The sequence below is a fragment of the Glycine max genome, chromosome 7, assembly GCF_000004515.6.
Source record: "Glycine max cultivar Williams 82 chromosome 7, Glycine_max_v4.0, whole genome shotgun sequence".
In the NCBI taxonomy this organism is placed as follows: domain Eukaryota; kingdom Viridiplantae; phylum Streptophyta; class Magnoliopsida; order Fabales; family Fabaceae; genus Glycine; species Glycine max.
In genome coordinates, this window is record NC_038243.2 from 2,280,920 (window position 1) to 2,305,213 (window position 24,294).

The 24,294-nt window shown below is 32.3% G+C and overlaps 3 protein-coding genes across 4 annotated transcripts; 1 reads left to right on the top strand and 2 right to left on the bottom strand.

Annotated features, from left to right (window-relative positions):
• Window positions 1–218: 218 nt before the first annotated feature.
• On the bottom strand, window positions 219–3,702 carry LOC100802637 (2-methoxy-6-polyprenyl-1,4-benzoquinol methylase, mitochondrial). Of its 2 annotated transcripts, none has more exons than XM_003528253.5 (8): window positions 3,416–3,702; window positions 3,217–3,343; window positions 3,063–3,124; window positions 1,992–2,150; window positions 1,736–1,880; window positions 1,557–1,628; window positions 1,145–1,253; window positions 219–497 (listed from the first exon to the last, which is right to left on the bottom strand). In XM_003528253.5, the coding sequence occupies exons 1-8, from the start codon at window positions 3,510–3,512 to the stop codon at window positions 396–398; spliced, it is 873 nt and encodes a 290-aa protein (XP_003528301.1). In that variant the 5' UTR covers window positions 3,513–3,702; the 3' UTR covers window positions 219–395. The 2 variants fall into 2 exon arrangements, with proteins under 2 accessions (XP_003528301.1, XP_014633162.1); XM_014777676.3 differs by having other exon boundaries at window positions 3,217–3,351; window positions 3,416–3,544.
• Window positions 3,703–5,526: 1,824 nt separating this feature from the next.
• Window positions 5,527–10,235, bottom strand: LOC100803691 (pyrophosphate-energized vacuolar membrane proton pump). The gene is made up of 8 exons (XM_003528254.5): window positions 9,825–10,235; window positions 8,081–8,655; window positions 7,535–7,914; window positions 7,203–7,289; window positions 6,787–7,117; window positions 6,167–6,577; window positions 6,002–6,061; window positions 5,527–5,907 (listed from the first exon to the last, which is right to left on the bottom strand). Exons 1-8 carry the CDS (start codon window positions 10,078–10,080, stop codon window positions 5,701–5,703), a joined length of 2,307 nt encoding a protein of 768 aa, XP_003528302.1. The 5' UTR covers window positions 10,081–10,235; the 3' UTR covers window positions 5,527–5,700.
• Window positions 10,236–20,911: 10,676 nt separating this feature from the next.
• On the top strand, window positions 20,912–23,977 carry GK (glycerol kinase). The gene is made up of 3 exons (NM_001250374.2): window positions 20,912–21,321; window positions 22,203–23,160; window positions 23,435–23,977. The coding sequence occupies exons 1-3, from the start codon at window positions 20,966–20,968 to the stop codon at window positions 23,678–23,680; spliced, it is 1,560 nt and encodes a 519-aa protein (NP_001237303.2). The 5' UTR covers window positions 20,912–20,965; the 3' UTR covers window positions 23,681–23,977.
• Window positions 23,978–24,294: the final 317 nt, after the last annotated feature.

A 24,294-nucleotide genomic window follows, 5' to 3' on the forward strand; every position in this document is an offset into this window, starting at 1 on the left:
TTCGTTCAAAATGGTTATAATAAGTTTCATTTAAACACATCATATGTTTTTTTTTTCTTTCTTTGAAAGGGAAAAACAAACTGTTTGATCATTTGACAATGTAAAGGACGAAATCAACTTAGGAATAAAACTATTTATTTTTTTGGTAAAAAAATCAAAACTATTTACTCTTCGTATGATAGGCGTATATACATGTTTCAAGAAAACTTGAGTCCCTGTAAAAAAAATTGCAAACGCCATACTATCGAAATTACAGTACACATTCTGACAACTCAAATCTTCTCTACGAATTCTAATAACATTACATTTGACCTTCAGTCTCCACGCCTGTAGACGGTGGAGAAAGATGCATGAATTATTAGAGACATAATAATTGAGAGGAAAGTTCAAAAATATCAGATTTTTAACCCTGAATGGATAGCAACCACTCCCGCAACTAGATTCTCATACTCTACTTTCTGAAACCCTGCATCCGCAATCATCGATGCAAATTTTTCCTGCAATCCATCAATTACAATAGATAAGTCAACAATTGGCAATTCTTATGATGCCAAGCAAAGAAGCATATGTAAGCAAATTTTTCATCATTTATAGATATATTAAATAAAAACAACACAAGTAGAGAACAGACAAATTGCCGAGTAAAAACTATAAAATATTAATAACTTTGTTATAATTAACTGGATAAAGCGTGAGCCTAAAATCGAGTGTTTTTCTGTTCATGCTATTATGTAGCCAATTATATAGCTTCTCTTAAAACGAAAAGATAGTAGCTACTCCTACCAAATGTCCACCCAAATATCCTTCCTCATTAGGTTGAATGTAGGAGACTGAAGAGAGATAAGCAACACGTTAGTAAGCAAAGCCTCTAATTGCATGCTACTCTTGGGTTTCAATTAAACCATAAATAAGATATGAGATGGTCACCATCAACCGATTAGCCTAGGACTCATCTTCCTCACTCAAAACTTAGTTCAAATCTTTCACTAACATACTTGAGGGAAGTGATAATAAGTAGTAACCAGCCATCTTGAGAAGCATCTATAGGTCCATTCAAAAATGCAAGCCCTACCGGCCCTTTTCTTTGAGCAATAGAGAAGTAAGAAAATATGGACAGCTATCAATAGATGGAAACTGTGATAACCTGTGAGGGGAAACGGCGGATACTCTCAACTAAGTACTGATAGGATTCCCGGTCACTAGCAACCAGCTCACCCATGTATGGAATAACTGAGAAAGAATAATAGTCATACCTGCAAGAGAAGATGAGTAACATTAAACTGAAAGTTGAATTCAAGTATGAAAGGAGGCCATGATTCTATAGCAGTCGACAGTTTATGTAGTTTGGGATGATTTAGTTGGCAAGGAATGCCTGTATTTTCAAGGGTATCTATTCATGACTATCTCAGATTCCATTGTTGAATGTAAAAGGGTATTTTAGTTGTATTTTCTTTCTCAAATGTGATTAGAATGCATATCATCATTCCCTATCTTCCTTATCAAATGTCAACCCCCAATACTCATCATTTTTGCAAAATAAAGCAAATGATACTTACAAATCTTTAAATACAGGAATGCCAACATGACTCAGTTCAAGGCAAAGGAACCTGCCTCCCGGTTTCAATACCCTGTTCAAGAAAATAAGAATAACAATGATTCATCACACATTTTAATCGATTGCCATCAGCTGCTATGGCATACAAGTTATAGTAATCACTTGAAAAAGTGCAAATACCTATGAGCTTCACTGAGTACTTTCTCTATATGTGTAACATTTCTTATCCCGAATGCAATAGTATAACCATCCATTGAATCATTTTGGAAACTCAAGCTTTCAGCATTTCCCTCCACCCATACAAGGGAACCATCTTCTCCAAAACCTATTATAATAAGCAGAAAATTTTCATTCCTAGCAAATGAAGATATATCAAACCAAAATTCTTTATGAGAGCTTGAACAAATTGTTGACAGTTTAAAACATTCTCATTTACCCTTCTCTGAGGCCCGCCGTTTGCCAACATTTAACATCTTAGGGTTAATGTCACATACATATATCTGAGTTTCTGCCTCTAAAGTATCTTGAAAAGCACCTCGAAGTCCTCTCAGCTTAACTTTGTGTATGCTCTCCAAGATTCTAAAAGCAACATCCCCTGTAAAATAAAAAACCTTAAGCTTGATACTAAAACCCTTAAACTTTAAGCAACATCCCATGCAGCAGCAACATCACTTTAATTCCAGGAACATTATTGAGGAGAAGCAAACTTTATATTAAATAACACAAATACATCTTACAACTATATTCCTTAAAATAAACTTAAACGTATATGAAGCACATACAACTTACTTTTGAACAAGTTATGACTTCTGTAGCCTATGAACGTGATGATGCCTAAATATTGTTCAAACTGTATTTACTTTATGACTTCTATAGCCCAGAAACAAATTGTTCAACAATAACATAACCCAAAAATTAAATCTTAAAGAAAAAACTACTTCTTTTGATATTAGTACCCAGACATGCAACAACAAGAACATTAGACACTGACCATTACGCATTCAAAAGTGGAACAATTTGCACCAAATTAAAAGTTTTTATGAAAAATATAGCTAGATGAATCAGTAAAATTGGAGCAGGCAGACAATATGCTTCGTCAAGTAGCTTGTGAACTAAAATATCTCCCTCTAAGCAATCCTCAATTGCTTAATTTCTTCAAGGCACAAACATGTTTGGATAAGCTTTTCCATAAGCACTTATAGAAAAAGAAAACAAGAAGGAAAAATTTAATAAGTTTCTCCTATAAACTAAAAAAAAAAGCTTATGCACAAGTTAAAATCAATTTTTTAACTTATGCATAAGCTAATTTTAACTTACATGTAAATTAAAATTAGCTTATAGGAGAAGCTTATTTCATTTTTCCTTCTTCTATGAACGCTTATGAAGAAGCTTATCCAAACAGTGCCTTAACATATTTTTCCAGACTGCATCAATTTAACTCGCATTGCAATCTTCTAAAACCTATACACAGAAAGACAGTATAAAACATAGTGAAAATGTAACAGACCTGTGCCACCAGCAACATCAAGATGCTTCATTCCAGGAAATGGATTCAGCTTCGAAACTAACCTGAGCAGAAAATAATCACAGATTTAAGCAAAGTCCAAAGCAACAGTAATATGATTGAAACTATTATGAAAATGAGAATGTAATGTTGTAACCTATCCTTCCACAATCTATGCAATCCAACACTCATTAGGTCATTCATGAGATCGTAGCTTGAAGCAACACTCGTGAAGACATCACCAACCATGCGAGCCTTCTCATCTTCGTTTACTTGTTTGAACCCTGAAATTCTGTCATAATATCATTTATTTTTAATTGTGAATTGAAATTTGAATGCGGAGAGTGAAAACGAACCGAAACTGGTGGCGTGAGAATGTAGTAGCCTGGGAGTGGGAGATAACACGGTGAAGAGTTTATTCCCCAACCGTCGAGTCACCGTTCCCAAAGCCATGGTTTCTCGCTCCGATAAATGAGCGAAATTGAATCACAATCAGAATCAGAAAAATATTGATCGATTAATCGGTTAATAGCATAGAGAAAAGAGCATGGAAACATCACGCGAAGCTGAGACGAGAGCAACCGCCAGACCCGTCGCCTCAGGCACCCTATTGGGCTTGTACCGTTGCTCCATCGATATGGGCCAGCCCATATCTTTATAGTGTCTTTCGTTTATATATATAAACTTTTCATTCTTTTATCTTTATAAGAAAATAATATTGATCAATTTAATATATATTAACGTTAAAATTGTGTTGAATTTTAGTCTCTGTAGGAAGAAATTTTTCATTTCACTTTAACTCGTAAGTAAAAAAAAAATATCTACATTTTAATTTAAACATTAATTGACCAATAATTATCACACTATATGTGAACTTATCATTTATCTTAAATAAAAAAAAATCTAATTCAGATGTCACTTGCATTCATATTTTTACCCAAAATATTAATTCATCAACAAGTCATCGGTTTAAATGAAATGAAATTCAATTTTTTTAAATGATGTCTCAAGATTCAAACTTTATTAATAAAAAAGGTATATTTGAAAAGAAAATTTAATCAATCAAATTTTTCATCAAAAATTAACCATAAGCAAAATAAGTAAATATTTCATAAAGGTCGCTGTCGATATCGTCACTATCATCAATAAAAAAAAACCCTTAAGCTAACATAATTGTAAATAAAAAAACATTAATTACACTTATTTTCACTTAACAAAAACCCTTTATAACATATGGGTGTTTGACTACTCCAACCATACAATGAACACTCATGACTCAACTATCCAGATTTAAAGACTTAAAGATAGACTTTATGGTAGGTGTGATAACTAATTTTAAATTTGTAGATATGCATTCAATTTTGATGGAAACATTTCAAGTTTCAACTGAGGTTGAGTTTGAAATTTCCCCATTTTGTAGAAGTGAGGTTAGGTTACACACATGTACGAGAAAGAATACATTATATACTCTAATTTTTTAATTATTAAAACATAAATTATTTATTATAATAATTAAATAATAAAATTAAAATTGCATAATTTATTAAAATATTATTTTGTTCTTAAATTTATTATTTTTACAATTCATGTTGTTTATTTATTTTTATGTTATTGAATTAAAATATAAATAATTTTTTAAAAAAGGTAGCTAAGTTTTCCACGATTTTCTCTGAATTCGTCAGCAATCAAAATCAATGTTCATCTTGAAAACTTATGCTGATATTTAATGTAAAACATTTGCAGTATTATCCAAAAACTCCTCCAATTCTAACCATAGAACAATACTCTTAAAAAAATAGAATACTGCCAAAAGCACCTATGTACTAGCCATTAAAATTTTGTCCTTAACTTTTTATTTATTCGTTCTACTTCAATAAAAAGTTAAATCCTTTCTTTATATATTGCACTCACGGCTAACAGGATCTCTAATAGGAATTTTGAGTGAAAGAAATTATTTTTTTCCAATTGAAGTAAATCTATATGATAAAGACGAGTTTTTTCGGTAAGAAACTATAAAAAAAATTATATTTTAACAATAAAAAATAATATTGATTTGACACATAGTAATATTTATAATTAAGTAAAAATAAAAAATATATAAAAGTGTAAATTTATTAAAATTTCCTAAAATTTCTTATGTATGAATTTCTTTCAAATGTCAAAATTATAAATAAAAAAATAACTTCAAAAATCTCCATTTGAGATGCTCTAATTTGTGTGGAGAGAAAAAAAGAGTACACCTCATGCATACGCGTTTCAGTCATTCAATTGATACAAGCTGATCTGAACACCTAGCATTCCTTTACCCCGAATAATATAACGTGTAGAACAAAGTTGTAAACTTTTATAACATCTAAAATTAAATTACGAATTATCATATAAAATAAAATTAACTTATATATTAATAATTAATGATTGGTTAAAAAACTCGATGAAAAGTCCAAAAGCTGGTTAATTGAAAATTCACTTTGGCAAAAACTACTACTACATTTGGTAACAAATTTCAAGTCCTGATAATTTGAAGAGCTACCCCTAAAGGTGGAGAGGGTATTGATACAAAAGAAAAATGCCTGCAGGCTCCGACAAAAATAGGATAAATTGATAGAAAACTCTACCCTAAGTACGGTTGCATTCCCTCAAATCAAAAGATCTTGAAAAGCAGACCACCATGAGTGGCAAAAAATGGTGCGAAGACAAGCGACTCAACTGCCATGAGCTTGATGAGGATGTTGAGTGAAGGGCCTGAAGTATCTTTAAGAGGGTCTCCAATGGTATCCCCAATAACAGCTGCCTTGTGCGGTTCAGATCCTTTCGGGCCCAAGGTCCTTGCATGCTCGGACGCACCAGCCTGAAATTTGAACCCAACAAGGAATTTCATCAATCAACAAAAAACAAAAACGCAATCCTAATTTTATCAAGTGCCAGAAATTATTATTACGTACCTCAATGTACTTCTTAGCATTATCCCAAGCACCGCCAGTGTTGGATGCTGATATTGCAATCTAATGAGAACCAGTGCAGAGGGACAAAAAGATTCAGCACACTTCACATAATGTGATACTTAAGACCAAATTTCACGTAACGTGTGGCAAGAGTATCAGTATTACCTGTACGCCAGAAACTAGAGCCCCGGCAAGAACACCCGAAAGTGTTTCCACACCAAAGAAGATGCCAACAATGAGTGGTGTGAGCATGACAAGGGCACCTGGAGGAATCATCTCCTTGATGGATGCATCAGTAGAAATTTTGACGCAGGTGGCATAATCAGGCTTGGCATGACCCTCCATAAGTCCTGGAATAGTGTTGAACTGCCTACGAACCTCCTCAACCATCTTCAAAGCTGCACTTCCAACACTCTTCATGGTCATAGCGGAAAACCAGTAAGGAAGCATGGCACCAACTATGAGTCCAATAAAGACCTTGGGTGTCAAGACATCAACAGTTGAAATTCCAGCTCTGCTCACAAATGCACCAAATAGGGCCAAAGACACCAGAGCGGCAGACCCAATAGCAAATCCCTAGTACAAGACAGAGTAAATTCAGTAATTTAGTTATACATACATGGAGGAGCATAACTCATCCAAGTATAAGTATTCTATTACACCCAAATTACTTCACTGAATAGATATTTTACAGCTTTTATAATTTGGGACAGCAATCTATGTAGCATTCCATTTGAACCAGAAAATTAGATAGCCTGCTCAGAAATATAAGTGCATCATAGTACCTTGCCTATGGCAGCAGTAGTGTTGCCAGCAGCATCAAGGGCATCAGTTCTCTCACGAATACGATGGCTCATGCCTGCCATCTCAGCAATACCTCCTGCATTGTCACTGATTGGCCCATAGGCATCAATAGCCAACCCTGTCGCAATGGTGCTCAGCATCCCAAGGGCAGCCACAGCAATGCCATACATTGCAGCAAAAGTAAAACTCACAAAAATGCTGATTGCAATGGCAAAAATAGGAATAATGACAGACTTGTATCCCAGAGCAAGGCCAAAGATGACATTGGTTGCAGCTCCAGTCCGGCAGGAATCAGCAACATCTTGTACAGGACTGAAGACAATCAAACAATGATGGTCAAGACTGTTGACAGAGAAAGCATAGCAAAGATTGCACAAGTTTGTTAACATTTAATTACCTGTAAGCATTGCTTGTATAGTACTCAGTAACAAACCCAATAATAAGTCCAGCCCATAGACCAACACCCACACAGAGGAACAGCTGCCTGAAAATTTAAACCATGTTAGTAGCTGGATATCAATTGCCATTCACGATCAACAAAAACAACATTGGTCGTCTTGAAATTCAGACACTGTTCTGAATGATTTTCAAAAAATATGACCAACATTTAAATATAAGCCAACCTATTGTGTTTCCCTGGAGGAATTAGAAAGAAACTACTAGACATAAATGAAGATCAGAAACTTCAACATTGAGTGTTTTATAAACATTAAACAACTAACATCTTACCAGCTCTTTACTTCCTTCTGAGCACCAAAGTTGAAAATTGTGAAGGATGTTGGCAGAGCAATCCAACTAATAATTGCAATTCCAACAGTCATGAGTACTGTAGAGATGATAAGCTGCTTTTTTAGAGCTGGTTCAATTTCCTTGACAGCCTTGATCTCAAAGAAATCAGTTGCAAAGAGAGTAGTAATCAAACAGACAATAATGCCCATAGAACTGATGAGTAGGGGATATAACATTGCAGTGAACTCGTGGTTGATTCCAAATGAGGAAATGGAAGCAACAACTAAGGCAGCACAAGATGATTCAGCATATGAGCCAAAAAGATCAGAACCCATCCCTGCAATATCTCCAACATTATCACCAACATTGTCAGCAATCACCTGATCATAGGACCATAGAAAGGATCAGTAGTCAATACTAAATACCATTACAAGCTTTGAAAATAAAAGGCTAACATATTGATGGAAATGCACCCATTTTTAAATCATTTTGTTTTTCAAAATAGGAAGGAGAGAGAGGGAAATGAAAAGGGCAAATGTGACTTACAGCTGGATTTCTTGGATCATCCTCTGGGATATTTCTCTCAACTTTTCCAACCAGATCAGCACCAACATCAGCAGCCTTGGTATAGATACCACCACCAACTCTGCCAAACAGAGCCATGGAAGATCCACCCAAACCATAACCAGTTATAGCCTCAAAAAGACCTTCCCAATCATCACCATAATATAGCTTGAAGAGATTGATGGTAATGTAGAGCACCAAAAGACCATTTGCTGCAAGAAGGAAACCCATCACTGCACCAGACCTAAATGCAGTAATGAAAGCCTTGCCAACTCCCTTTCTGGCTTCCAAGGTTGTCCTTGCATTGGCATAGGTTGCAATTTTCATCCCAAGGAAACCAGATAGGACTGAAGTTATAGCACCAAGCAAGAAAGATACAGTGCTAAACAATGCAGTCGCAAGGGCTGGCTTGCATAGCTTGCTCTTATCATACGTGCAGGGCTGGCTCTTAGTACTGAAGCCCTCCACGGAGCCCAGGAAAAGGAAGATCAGTATTGCAAAAGCAACCATGAAGATCCCCACATATTGATATTCAGTGAAAAGAAAGGATGTTGCACCTGTAAATCCATGCACAACTTGTAAGTACAGCATTAATATTATTCTATTGAATTTAGAAATCACTTTTCACGTCCAGGGCTTACAAGGTAGGGTCCAAGGACATACAATAAGGGATAACAAAAACTAGCTAGTGCATATATTCTGGGTATTGAATACCGAGAAATCAGAAAGACACAAAATAACTACCAATCTATGACATGCTATGCAGAAAATGGAAAGAAGTACATTCGGTGTCAGCATTCCGGATTGAAGAATGAAATTATGAAAAGGTATCAACTTTATTATTGAAGTTATTATTATTCTCTCAGTAATTTAAAATTAGGGGACGAGACAGACGGTCGCCCCATCTCAAAGCAAAACAAACCTCAGAGCTCAAAGGAGCACTTACAGAACAAATTACATTCACTTCATAGTTGTAATATAAAACTACTAGCACATGTGCTAGACAAATTTCAGTTTAAGATCCATAACAGTTGAATATAATAATACAATCTGCAGTATTAAATCAAGTCATGGCGACGAGATTGACCGGTCTCGTCCTCACTAAATATATCACTGACCGTAGAATTTTACTAATTAGTAATAGTAATAGTTAACAATAAAGAACGTTCTAAATTAAATATTAACAATGCTGAATACTCTTAAAATTTAATAGAACTTATAACTAGAACAGTAGATCCATATAACTACCGACAGAACTTTACCGCTGTTAGAAAAAAAATAGCAGCAACAATAAGTCCAAAACGGAAACTACAGATATGTATAAATAAAACAGGAACTGTTTTGTTAATCTAGATTTTTGCCATTAAAGATAAAGTATTATTAGTAATAGGTAATAATTATCTGTAAATATAGTAAGTAAAGTAGCGAAACAAGCCCAACAAATTAGGAATATAATCATAATCAATAATTAATAAATTACGGCACCCAAGACGACAAAGGAGAAAGCATCACGTAAACTCGTTAAAAAACCTTTCTCAAGAATAGCCAACACATATCCAGAATCGAAGAACAAAATGCTGAGTTCGTTTAACGACAAACGCGAAGAAGAAACGCCGTTTCAAAACGACGTGTCAACATTTCAAGTTTCAGAAGCTGGAACACGCAAAGGCGCATAAGGAGATCTCAGAAGTATAAGCTCAGATCTAAAGCGGAGAGGTTAGGTTACCTTCGGAGATAGCGTTCTGTATCTCAGCGCATTTCACAACGACGCTGTGGTCGTTGATGCCTTCTTCCTCCTCAATGAGGAAGTCGCCGTAGCCGTTCTTGTTGTTGCGCGGCGACGACGTCGTTCCGTTTCGGTCGGGAGTGAGCTTGACGCGCGACACGAGGAACCACTGCACCAACGAGAACACGATCCCGATGACGGCGCAGGCCGGCACAACTATCTCCGTCGCAAGCTCAGACAGCAGAGCAGCACCCATCCTTGCCGGAAAACTAACTCCGCCGGTGGCCCGAACGGTGGGAAAATGCTGGGTTCGGCGGAACAGAGGCAGTCACAGAGAATGTGTGAGGGAAGCTCGAGTGCGGCGAAGCGAGGCATGGGGACATTTATATTGGGGGAGAGAGTGGTAGAGTGCGTTCGGTTTCTGAACGTTAAGTTGTACCTTATATTTCACCGTTGGATTGGCTGCATTGAGATTTTCAATCATCCAACGGTGGGTGCCAGCGAACACTCCAAAGAAATGTGAGATCTTACTTTACTTCTTAGTAAAAGTAAAAATAAATGAAAACCTTTATCTTAGGATTTTTTTTTAGTTAGGTCTTTTATTTTTTTAAAAATATATTTTGGTTATTAATTTTTTTTAGTTTAATCTTTTATCTTTTTAAAAAATCCATTTTGTTTTTTATGTTATTTTTTCAATTTAATTCTTTATTTTATTTTTTTCTACATCTTTCAATTTATTTAAAATAGACTTCATTAATCATTTAAAAATATTTTTTTTAGTTTTCTTTTATTTTCCTTCACTTCACTTTAATAAAAAAATTGTTCTTAGATGATGAATAATGTCAATTTTAAATAAATTGAATGATTAAATTGGATAGTAAAATAAAATTAATGAACAAAATATTTTTTTTAAGAAGATAAATAATTAAATTGGACTGAAAAAATAAAATAAATAATAAAATTAAAATTTTTAAGAGATAAAAAACTAAATTAAATTAAAATAAAATAAAAAACTAAATAAATCATTTGACCTGAATAAAATGAATCATTCATTTTTTAAGGATTTAATTATGCTAATTAAGAAAATTTATGCTTAATACTACTCTTTTTTAACTAAGATAATCATTTATTCAAGAGTCAAAGACTAATTTAAGAAGTAATTAAAGTCTATTTTACGATATTCACTTCTCTAAATAAATTAAGTACTTTCTATGCATATAGACTTAAGAATCTAATGATTAGTATTATATATGCATACATAATTTTAAATTATGAGCGTGTTAAAATATTTATTATTACTTTCTCGTCAATAAAATACATTGCTTATTATATTATTTAAAATAAATTGGTTGGTTTAAAGAGACTTACTCCTCATCCTACAAAAGAAAGCAAATAATTTTTTAGATGTTGATAAAAATATTTCGTGTTATGTGTAACAAATATTCAGGTATCACTATCACTATTAGAGTATTAATTGTTGAGTTTTCAACAATAACTAAAATGGAGAATTCATACCCATGTTGTTAAAAATGGAAGTGATTTGACTCACTGCTAAAATACTCTAAGGTATAAATTTTATATTTAAATAAAAAAATGAAGAATATTATAGTCACTTAAAAAAAATTACAATAGAATTTATTAAACATTTTTTTCTAACATACATTTTTGTTAACTTCTGGTATAACATATTTTTTAGACCAAAATCGTATGCGGTGAAGAACAATAAAACATTTGGACAAAGTCGTGTTTATAAGGTTTCGACAAGTGCTTTTGCAAGATTTTAATATAAGATTCGTATTTTAGCATAAAAAGTGTTTAACTTCTAGTCCAACATACCTTTTAGAACAAAAATACATGTGGTGAAGGAAAATTAAACCTGAGCTCTTTCACACAAAATTGCGTTTTTTTACTGCTACAAATGTAAATCTAAACATAACACTGTTAAAATTTTATATATATATATATATATATATATATATATATATATATATATGTGTGTGTGTGTGTGTGTGTGTGTTTGTGTGTTTTATAATTTAAATGTCACAATCCAAAATTAAATTTACTAGATGAGAAGTTAGTTGGAAAATAGATACACTAACTACAAAAACAATCTAATAAATTGGAAACTTTGCCAAGCAATTAACTATGAATTAAATTGATTGTAACTTTAAATTGTCCAAAACTTAATTAAATAAGCTATAGAGCTGGAGTGATGTAAATAACATTGAAAGTCTAAAAATTAGAGGTATATCGATAGTAATATCATATGATTTGTAAATAAAATGTTGTTTAATTCAACATTGTCATTTTTTATTTTATTATTTAATAAATTCTATCCAAACTTAAATTTGATTTAATTCAATTCAATTTAAAATGAAATTAGTTGAATCAAAGCTATATAAAGAAAATTCATTTCGATAATTTTATACTATAAAGTCATAGAAAAGGTAATTTTAATAATCATACTGATTAAATTTATTCTATTTTTATTGACGTTTTGGTGAAAATAATAATTTTTTATTTTAGTGTGTGTTTGAATAGGCACTAACAAGTTTTATTTAATAAGCGATTTATATTTAAAGATTTTAGCATAAAGTAAGATAGTAGTAAAAGTTAATATTTTTTTTTATCTAACACACAAGTTATATAAAAATACTTCAACAATCAAATTTAAATTCAATATCAAATTTTTAACATCAAACTAAACATTTACAAATTTTCCTAAAATCTCATTTATTAATATTTCAACAGAATTTTATAGAATACAACATGAAATAAAACATACACTTGATTGTTGTTTTATGGTAATGGATAATTAAATAGTAATTTTTAAGCTTTATCTTTGATAGGTAATTACTACCAACATTGTTACATTGATTATCAATAAAATTAGGTGAAAAACTAACTTAAAACTGAAAGTTGATAATTATTTGGTAAAATTAATTATTAAAATAGTTTAAAAAATATAAAATGATAAAACAATAATAAAATTATGATTTATTTAAAAAAATATAACTAAAAAATTGGATAAATATATTAAAGATAAAAAAATATAAAAATGTAAAAACTCCTGTAGTGTTTCAAAATGTGATGTTTGAAACTGAATGTAAAAGAATTATTAATCACTTTGATACTCTGAGTAAAGGAAACTCAGTTTTCCATACCTTCCTATCTAGTTGCAAACATTTTTTTTTCAAATTTTAGAAACTATAGGACGAGTTTAGTTCGAAATCAAGCAAATCTTATGGTTCAAACCTTTGTTAGGGCAGGAAAACCACATGCGGACATCCATAGTTATAGTTGTATTCATGCTCATTTTCATTTTATTATCATTGATGAAATGAAACAAGTTTATTTTCGAAAAAAAAGTAACTTTTAAAAAAATATTAGAAATTATTAAAAAATTTATTTATTGAACAATCAAATATTTTTTTTAATTAATACTAAATATAATCAAAATGATATTTACACATAACGTCAACTACAAAAACTACGTCAAGGCTTTAATGATCTAGAAGTTGAGTCTTATGGCTTTAAATGGATGTAGAGAGAGAATGGTGATTAAAGAAAAAAACCTAACAAAATACACTTAATATCTCTGTTTGACAAAAAAAATATTTAAGGAGAGAAAAGAAGAATTAATGCTCATTTTTTAATTTTAAATAATAAATGTTTAATAAAAAAAATGTCAATAATGACAATTTAACAAGGATGCATATAATAAACAGTTTTGTTAAAAAATATTTAATAAACTCTTATAACAAGGAACTACGGGAGTATAACTATCAAAACGCGTTAATCTCCCCACATGTGAAGCTAAAAAAATGTTAATTCACCACCTTAATTCTCAGCACATTTTTTATTTGCAGTTAAAAATATTATGACTTGTATTTTAATATAGATCGAACATGTAAAATAAATTTTTTGATAATTTATCATTTTACCTCAAAAGTCATTTTGTCTCCAAAGTCATTTTATACCACATTTCCAAACAGCACTCAATAAGTTAACTCGTTGGTTGACTCATTCGTGGAAACGTACGTTGGGCGATGTGTCTCTTTCGGGGTTCGCATCAAGGAATATCCTATGTGCGTTAGGTATTAAGTGGGACCAGGGACTCTAGCAATCGTTGGATGATATGGTGACGGTGATGCTTTTGATGGAAGCTCCTACGGTGTGTGATCGATGCTTTCAGTGTGCGCAATAGCAGAGGATTGTGACCTGTTTAGCTGAGGTGAGAGAATATCGTGGAGGAACGGCTTTATGGACACTGACGTAACATGTGTTGAATGGCGTGCAAAGCATCCTATCCCATCCAACAATAATCCTTTTCTTTCATTTTTTTTCTTTTGTCTTTTAATACTAGAATTTCGGCGTGGCCATTTCACAATATAATGTTTTTTATATAATTAAAAATCATAATAATACATATTTTAATATATAATTTATATTCTTTCAAAAAACATATACTTATATTATAATTAAAATTTATGATAAAGGATTTTTAATATATTCAAAGTATGAAGATAAAATATGGTAGATCGAAAGGGATTAATAATTTAAAGTAAAATAAAAAAACGGGATAGTTGCCAGAAAATTCTTTTAGCTTGTTATGGGGAGAGTGTGTAAAATTCACATATAAATGAGAGAATAAATAAATTAAAAATAATCAAACTTTTACTAACTAACTTGTTTATTATAATTTATAGTACAGAAGTAAATTATCTATTTCCTTCTTAATCAACCGGATAAAGTTTGTTGAAAACTTAATACCAACTACTTCTTTACACCAAATTAATTTTGTTTAAAGATGATTTTGTTAAGTTTGAGTTTTATAAATTAGATATGACTTGTTTTAAAGACACTTGAACTATACACTAAGTCATCATCATTTATTTTAGATGAACTTTGATATTTCCTGGTGAAAATTAGTTAGGAGCAAGTCTTTCAAAGTACTAAAATCTATTAAAGAATTAATCTTTTAATAAATGTTTTTTCAAAGGCATGAACATGAAAATTGAACCCTTGATATCATATATTTACGGGACATAATTATTTATTAAGCATAATGTACAATGTTGATTGGATCATTTTAATTTTGTATGATATCGTATGTTTTTTAAATTGTATTGTTTAAAATTATGACGAGTTAATAATATTTTTTTTCCATTTTAATGACTAATATTTTGTATAAAATAATATTATATTTAAATTTATATTAAAATATGTATTGTAAAATATATTTTAAGTATAAGTTTGTACTTATTTAATTTTATGGTTTATCTATTTGTAATATTAAGATTGATATTTTATATTAACAGATTGAAATGATGAAATCTTCTTCTTCTTTTGATACTGTGAATTGATCAAATCTTGATTCATACGTTATTTAAACTAATTAATTAAATTATGATTAAGTTTAAATAAATGATCGAACAAATATTTGGATCAATTATAAATAAAGAAAAATAGTTTTAACTCGTTCCAAAACAACTGTAACATAGCAATTCTTATATGTAATTAGGTTTTGTTCATTCTACAAGGAAAACGCTAATTGATGAAATCTAAGTTTTGCAGCCTTTGGAAACCCTAGCTAATCTAACATGTGCAAAACTTACCCCAATAAAAAAGTTGTTCTCCTATGTATTTATACTATCATTATCCTGTAGTGTGCAACATGTGTCCTTGTTGGGGTGTACGTGCTTCCCATTTTAGATGTTGTTTTCCCCCTCCGTGTCTCTAACATATTAGGGATAATGCATGCTATTTCGTTATGTTAGGAGACACTATTTTGGCTTGTGGGATGCTTGCTTCTTGAAAGGTACAATGATCCTCTTAGATATTCGATCAGTACTATACTGGACTTGAAGGTATTCTTGTATGCCAAAGTTAGTTTGCTAGGGTCTCGATATACGATTGGTTGGGGAAGCTTAATCGTTGAGATCGATCCGTACGGATTTTGACTTTGTAAAGAAAAGTGACTCTAGACGAGTTATATGAAGTGCCTCTCTGATCCATGCTAGTGTATCAAATTAACAATTTACAATTAATTAAGATGGTAGCTGGGATCGAAGAAAACTAATGGGCCAAACCAGATTCTCATTTATTTGGTTTGAAAATTTGGCCAAGGCCTCGTAGTATTTAGGCTATTTTCGTGTGTCAGCTCTCTAGGTCTAGAACAAGAAACCATCAAGCATGTACAGAGGAGTTCAACGCAAGAAATGGGGGAAATATGTAGCAGAAATTAAAGACCTTAAGGAGATTCGTAAACTTACCGGTACGATGATCTAAGCTGCGAAGACCATGGCGGGTCACAACAGCTACACTTCTAGGAGATGCCACACAGATCACAAGCATGGGCTCTCTCTCACGTACTCATAGCACGAGCTCCAGTGCACACAATGGGCGTTGCCGAGAGAGTGAGGTTTCGAGGAACTTTCAGGGGTATGGTGTTTAAGATAGGGAGAGATGGGTTTGAGGGAGAGCGAGGTTTGAGGAAAACTTAGGTAGAGACTTCGCGAAGGGCACAACAGAGAGAGGGGTTAGAGTTAGGGCACAACTGAGCTTCAGGAAGAGAGCGAGGTTCAGCTTTAATTGGAAAGGTCTCCAAGCGTGTATGAGCCACGCGCGTGAGGAACAAAGACGGACTTATCAGAGGACCGTCGTTGTCTTACATTAAGGTAACATTCTAAGGCGGTTATTTGTAACCGCCTTAGAATGTACGACTTTGAAAACAAAATTTCTCCCCCTAGTTACAAAAATGTCACCGAGTCCTATACTAAAGCGGTTCTTTAAGAACTGACGTAAATCTCGCGTCTTAAAAAGCTACTTTTGTAGTAGTGCGTGTCTATCAAGATTTAGGTTTCTCAAAATAAGCACTATATATACGAACTTGGCTTGTCACCGATCGGCTTTTCCAAAATGATATTCGACCACTCAAATGCTAAGTCTTGTGAGAATATGTACTTATTTACGTGAAGCACAATCAGAAATATATTAAGAACAAAGCAATGCAATAGATCAAAATCATAAGGGGGGGATCAAAACCAATACCCATAGGAATAACAACAAAACAAGCAAAGACTATCTAAATATGTATGAAGGAAGAGCTTGTCTATCATTTAAAAAAAAATGAATCGAGGGATGAATCCCACCAGCAAAAAAATGTGTCCGACCAGAAAATCCACGGACTTAGGTGTAAAAGTTTTTTGTTTTAAAAAGTTAAATTATTATATTAAAAAAATTTGTAAAGGGATTCAAGTAACATATGTAACAATTAAATTCACGATATGACATTTTTTTCTATCAAACTCAAATCCAATTTCTTATGGACATTGTCATAAGACAATTAACATAAAGATCAAGATTGTCTGTGGCGACGTGACATTAATTAATTAAACTCCAGCAGACACATACCATTAAATCGTTGACGTTTGAGTATGTCTTACTCCGGATAGCAAAATCTCCGGAGTCCGGTCCAATACAGCACATGTAAAGTTACGTTTAGTTTTGGATCACGAATCTTTATTTTCATCTAGGGACTTTTTTCCCATTCCACACCTTTTTAATTTTTTATGCTTTCCCAACCAGGGTTCACCCTTCTGCTGCAAGAATTTATACCCTTCCCGCTTTTTTGGGGACAGGGGCTGGCACTAAAGGATAAAAAGGAGAGTTTATACTAATAAACAAATAAAAAGAAAAGAAGAAGAATCTCATAAGTTGTTACTTGGTATTGTTAAGGATATCTTTTTTTAAATGCTTGATGTGAGAATATAATAAGTTGGCAATTGATTTACAGTACACTCATCCATACTTGGAGCGCACTAGAGAAATTTCCATAAAGTAGCCACTATTGGCATTGCACTTGACTCTTGTTACTGAATTAAAGCATTATAATTTCGAATTAGGAGTTATTAACAGGTAGAGGTTCTTTAGGTATATTTTATTGTTACAGAGAATCATGGTAACCATGTGGTTTCTGAAGATATGCTGGTGATGAAAGAATTAATTTAAACCATAGATATTATTAATTGAGTTGCGCCTCACTATACTGTCGGCTAATCTGAAGCACCGTTCCCAATCCTTAATTTCACTTACTGGAATTGGGTCATGCTATGTGCCCTTCCCATGCACGGACAATCTTAATCTTAAGAAATAACCATAAATATTTATCACATTAATTCTATTTTTTTAGAATATCATTATTATTTATTAACCTCTCTACTTTTTTTTTTTACTGTAAAAGAACTAATATGATTTCATTAATCTCTCTACTTCATATAGTAGTAAGTATTGAATATTTTTCATATTTTTTAAATATTAAATATCATCTTGACTTGTTATTGGAAATGGCTGGTTTTGGATTTCGGACTGGGCATGTGCACAACTGATTTTGGTCGTGACACTAACAAGTTGGGATGCAACACGCAATTTCGTTATCTGTTTTTCATCATCCAAAATATTCTGCCCCTCTAAACTTCACTTGATGACAGAAAATGAAATTTCATTCTTAACATCAAAGACAGACAAACAGACGAAGCAGATGATTTCTTTTAAACAATACTCTCTTCATTTCTTTTTATGTATTGTTTAAGATTGTTACGTAAAAATCAAGAAAGATAATAAATTTTCATAACTCTAATAAAATAGCCATGAGTTTTTCCTTTTTAGTCATTTTACTTTTCACTCCACAATAAATATACGTGTAAAATAATTAAATATTAAAAAACAAGAAAGAATATAATTGAAAAAAAATAATAAATATGATGTTGAACTTTGAAAATGATAAATAAATAGAAGTAATTTTTTTTCTTTAAAAAATATGATACTTAAAAAGAAGCAGAGAAAGTATATAGGATATCTAGAACTTTTTTTAGCTTAATGTGTCTTTTCTTGTAGAAAAGGCAATACAATTAGTATGTTAGTTTTTTTTTTCTTTTCTTTTTTATTAGAGATGGATAATGGATTAATGGTAGCGGGGGTATCTAATGACTAATGAGTATGAGAATAACTAAATAAGGAAGGAAGGGTACGGGAGTGTTAAATGGAAAATTAAACTGGCCTCTTATTCTTACAGATAAATTAGTGAAACTTGATTAACTTAAATTAAAAATTTCTATCCACTCTCCCCAATCAAACATGAAGCAAAGTTTAGTGGGCTTTGTAATGCTGGAGTGTTGATTTAAAAAATGTCCATTAAGGAGATGGGTCAAGTTGGATTTGGGATATGAGTCCATCGCTACTCCTAATACGCCCTCCAAACTCGAATATTGATGTGCCATAAAAAGATAACATTTTGAAGAAAAAACATGTAAGGAATCTTGGGAATTTTTCAAAGAAAAACATATTTTATTAAAAATGAATTGTATCCATCGGAGACCAAAACAAATAAACAACTTGTACAAAATAATCATAATAACACCTAACACTGAAGTTTAATAGTTCAAGTGCCAAAAACTTTGTCTTATGTAAGTAAGATTTTAAATTAATTTTTGTGAATGAAAAAAAAACATGTAAAAAGATTCCTCTCTCAGATAAGTTTACTTAATTCAATTTTTTAATAAAAAATGTTACACATTCTTTAAACATTTATTTAACCATGGACTAAAATTTATTAAAAACCATGGTTTTTATGAGATTCACTTCTTATTTAACGAGTTTTTCTCTTAATTTTATTATTTTTAATAAATTTTTTTATGTTTACAACCAATGAAAAATCTTCAACAATATGTTTTTAAAGATAATTATTATAAAAATTAAAAAAAAACTTATTATATATATAATTACTAATTTTCTTAAAAAAGATTATCTTCATCCACTAATAATGTCTGTATTAATCAGCCTTTTCTTTATTATACAATGGAAAGAAAAAAAATGCAGTCCGTAAGATCCATGAGAGCAGTGGAAATGGTTGAAGGCGAAAGGAAGGAAAGGTCAACAACTACCCCAACCATCGGAGAGGTTCATGTGTCAAGTCAACTAATATCGTCCACCTATAAAACTACGGAACCGTCACGCCATTCAATTCACATACATAGATACACGCCCATCAATTTTCACACATAATTGCTTTGACTACTTTATTATACTATCCATTAATTAATATTTCTTATTCATTTTATATCGTAAAAACAACTTATAGCTGTACCAAAAAAAACAACAGCTTATAGTACTGTACATTTTTTTTATTTTTTATACTCAGCTGTAATAAAATAATTTTCTTTGATTCTTGTTGGTCATAAAATAGCATATTATCAGTGAGAACATGAAAAGAGTTGGGTCTTGTGAGAGTTAGTAATATGCAAAAGGATTAAGGATTGAATGCTTAAAATAAGGTGAGTGACTGTGATGAAACTTTTTTATTTTTTATTTTTTTAAGATAACTCTGTCCAAAACTTGAATAAGACAATAACATTTTTTTTATTATCAGAACGATAATAACAATTTGGTACTACATAGCACTGGTATTATATTATTATATGGGTAGATAAACTCTCCAATCAATCAATCAATCAAGGATCCATTTTCCTAAATAGCTGACTGTGCATATATCTACTTGACCTTGCTATATGTCTATTTTTCATTGATTTTGTCACATTAGATCCAAAACATTGAATAAGACAATAACATTATTCTAATAAATGTTTTTAGGATATTTATTAAAAAAATTAAAATTAAAATATTTATTATAAAAATCATTAAAATTAAAAAATATACTTTTATGTATTTTAATAAAAATCATTCTCTTTATAATTCTTCCATCAGTATTCCAGGATTATCGATTAATTTTTTTTTATTAATTTATTGTTATTATTATTAGTCAAAAAAAGAGAAACTTCGTACTTTTAATTTTTATTTTTTAAAAATAAAAAAAAACAGTTATAGAAGATAGTGGATATGAGAAATAAAAACAAAAGAAATAATTGTTTTTATTAATAATTACAAAAAGATGGATAGATAAACTCTGAAATGAACGAATGATCGAAATTCCTAAAAAAAAGGGTTAGCATCGGCATTTCCGAGGAGTGCGCGTGCGTTTGGTGTGGTCAACGGAAGCGAGATAAATAAACAGAGAGAGAGAGAGAGAGAGAGAGAGGTGTGTTTGTTCTCTGAGTAGAAGAAGATCAAGATCAAGGAAGAGGATGTCGAAAGAGGATGTGTTTGTTGGCGCGATCGACCAAGGAACGAGCAGCAGCAGGTTCATAATATACGACGCGAAGACTGGAGTAGTAGGATGCCACCACGTGGAGTTCACCCAGTTCTACCCGCAAGCCGGGTGGGTGGAGCATGACCCCATGGAGATCTTGGAGAGTGTGAAGGTGTGCGTGGCCAAGGCCGTCGATAAGGCCACCGCTGATGGCTTCAACGTCGATAAAGGCTTGAAGGCCATTGGTCTCACCAATCAGAGAGAGACCACTCTCCTCTGGAGCAAATCCACCGGCCTCCCTCTTCACAACGCCATTGTTTGGATGGATGCTCGCACTTCTTCCATTTGCAGGTCAACTATTCATTTTCTCAACTTTGCATCAATGTTTTTTACTTTTGTTAGAAATCTCTATCCCAGAATTCAAACCCCAACATCTCCCTTCTCCTTCACCCTTTCCCTACCATCGGACCTACCTTATATCTCTAATGTTTAGAGAATTCATTTTGAATTTAATTGATTTTCGATCAAATTTTCTCTGAAGCAATGTGATTTATGCTTATATTTTATTTTTTAAAAAAAGCAAATAAGTAGTAAAACCTATTATAATATATTTTATTATCTAAGTATGTGTATGTGCTTTGATGAGTATAAAGTTGATTTTAAAGTTTTCTGATTTATGTTTGAATTTTTTTATTTACTTTTTGATACATAGAGTTTTTATTCTAAAGGCAGGTTCATAGTAAAATTTAATATAAAATTTGTTACCCAACTCACAAAAGCTAATGTTTCAACTTAAAATCAATTATGGGCCGGGATCACTTTTCCCGTATGGAACTAAACATGTAAACCTAAAATTATCTAAAACATCTTAATCAAAATCATTTTTTTTTTAAAGTGGAACCAACATGTTAGTATTTACCTCAATTTACCTTCATTGAAAACAACATGAGTTTTGTATGATCCAACATGAATCCAAACACATATGGATGTGTATACTTGTATAAACTGTTTAAGGCTTCAATTCACTTACTAATCATTTTGTGGGTGAGTATTTCATCATGGATCCGTTTGTATATTTTTATGGACCTATCGAATGCTATGTTTGTGTGTCCAACTTATGTTCCGTGTTTGGAATTGGTCACTATTTCCTTCCTGTGTTGTTGTTGTTTATTTTTTTTGCTAGAACTGTCATGGTCTCATAGATCAGATGTTATTGAATCGTTTTGAAACAGGAGATTGGAAAAGGAGTTATCTGGCGGTAGAAACCATTTTGTGGAGAGTTGTGGCTTGCCTATTAGCACATACTTCAGTGCTTTGAAGCTGCTGTGGTTGATGGAAAATGTAGATGCCGTAAAGGAGGCCATAAAGAAAAAGGATGCGCTGTTTGGAACTATTGACACTTGGTTGATATGGAATCTAACTGGTGGGGTGAATGGGGGATTGCATGTTACCGATGTTTCAAATGCATCTCGTACAATGCTCATGAATCTAAAAACCCTTGACTGGGATGCATCTACCTTAAAAACCCTTAATATTCCTGCTGAAATTTTGCCTAATATTGTTAGTAATGCCGAAATTATAGGAGAGGTTGGGTCTGGATGGCCAATTGCTGGTGTCCCTATTGCTGGATGTTTAGGGGATCAACATGCTGCAATGTTAGGACAATCATGCCGTAAAGGGGAGGCTAAGAGCACTTATGGCACAGGTGCTTTCATACTACTAAATACTGGTGAAGGGATAATTCAATCGAAGCACGGTCTTTTATCCACTATAGCTTTCAAGCTTGGCCCAAAAGCTCCAACCAATTATGCATTGGAAGGATCAGTTGCTATTGCTGGAGCTGCAGTGCAGTGGCTTAGAGACGGTCTTGGCATCATTTCTAGTGCTGCAGAGATAGAGGAGATGGCATTACAGGTTGAATCCACTGGTGGGGTTTACTTTGTTCCTGCTTTTAATGGATTGTTTGCCCCATGGTGGCGTGAGGATGCTCGCGGGGTTTGTATTGGAATAACAAGGTTTACAAGCAAGGGTCACATTGCCCGAGCTGTGCTTGAGAGCATGTGTTTCCAAGTGAAAGATGTCTTGGATTCAATGCATAAAGATTCAGGAGAAAGTGAATCCCAAAAAACAGAGTTTTTGCTTAGAGTGGATGGTGGGGCAACTGTAAACAACCTGCTGATGCAGATTCAGGTTTGGACTAATTGCATATTATTTTCTATGGATCTCTTTGTTTCATCTAATTGCATATAATTCTTTTAAAAAAAAATAAAATTTGTTAATGATCATGTTATTTTTTCCTTAACAATAACATTATATGATTTCTGGTTTGTTATGCTTCTTTAGTGTTAATAGTCACTGAAGTGTTCATGTTTGTTGAGAATCAGAATAGGATCAGTTTCAGATTGATGCAAAAGCTTTTTACTTTTCACATAACTGATAATTTTTTGTTACTAATGTTCTACAGGCAGATTTGGTGGGATGTCCAGTAATTAGACCTGCTGACATAGAGACAACAGCACTTGGAGCAGCCTATGCTGCCGGATTAGCTACTGGGATTTGGAAAGAAGATTTTATTTTCAATACTGAGGAGAAGTTGAAGAATGCTAGAGTTTTCCGTCCTGTAATGACTGAGGAAGTAAGGAAAAAGAAAGTTGACTCTTGGTGCAAAGCTGTTAGTAAAACTTTCGACTTAGCTGATCTTGCTCTTTGATGGTAAAACACAGTTTATGTTTCTTTTTATTTTTATTTTTTATGTCCTTTACTTCTGGGTATAACTTTATTTTTAGCCTTACTAAAATGAAGGGAGTAATTATGTCAACTCAAATAAATTTGACATTATGTTTCTGTATTGTTCCTTCTTTTCCTTGTATTTTGGAGAAGAAAAAAGCATCACATAAAATGGAAGAAATACATTAGTGGGAGTTTCTTATTAATTTTTTCGATATTGACATATGAGAATACTGGTACAGAGTACTATCTTGCAATTGAGTATTGTTATTGAGTGACCAGTATGTCAGAATTTTGCTTTTTAAGTCGAAGATGAGCTTGTGCTTATTTATTTGATATCTCGATTCTATCAAGAGAAATCACAATACATTGAATAGGCATTAGAAAGTCTAATTTTAATCGACAAAAAGTACACAGCACGGTGTTATACAGATTTATTGGACGTTTTCTAACATGAAGTTTTATTGAATCCAAGGATGCCTTGCCTACTGCTTAACCACGAACCAACTATAACGTCTCTAATACAATGCAACTTTCAGAAGCCAGTGAAAACATGTATGAACACATCGATCAATGAAATGAAGCCATACATCTTTC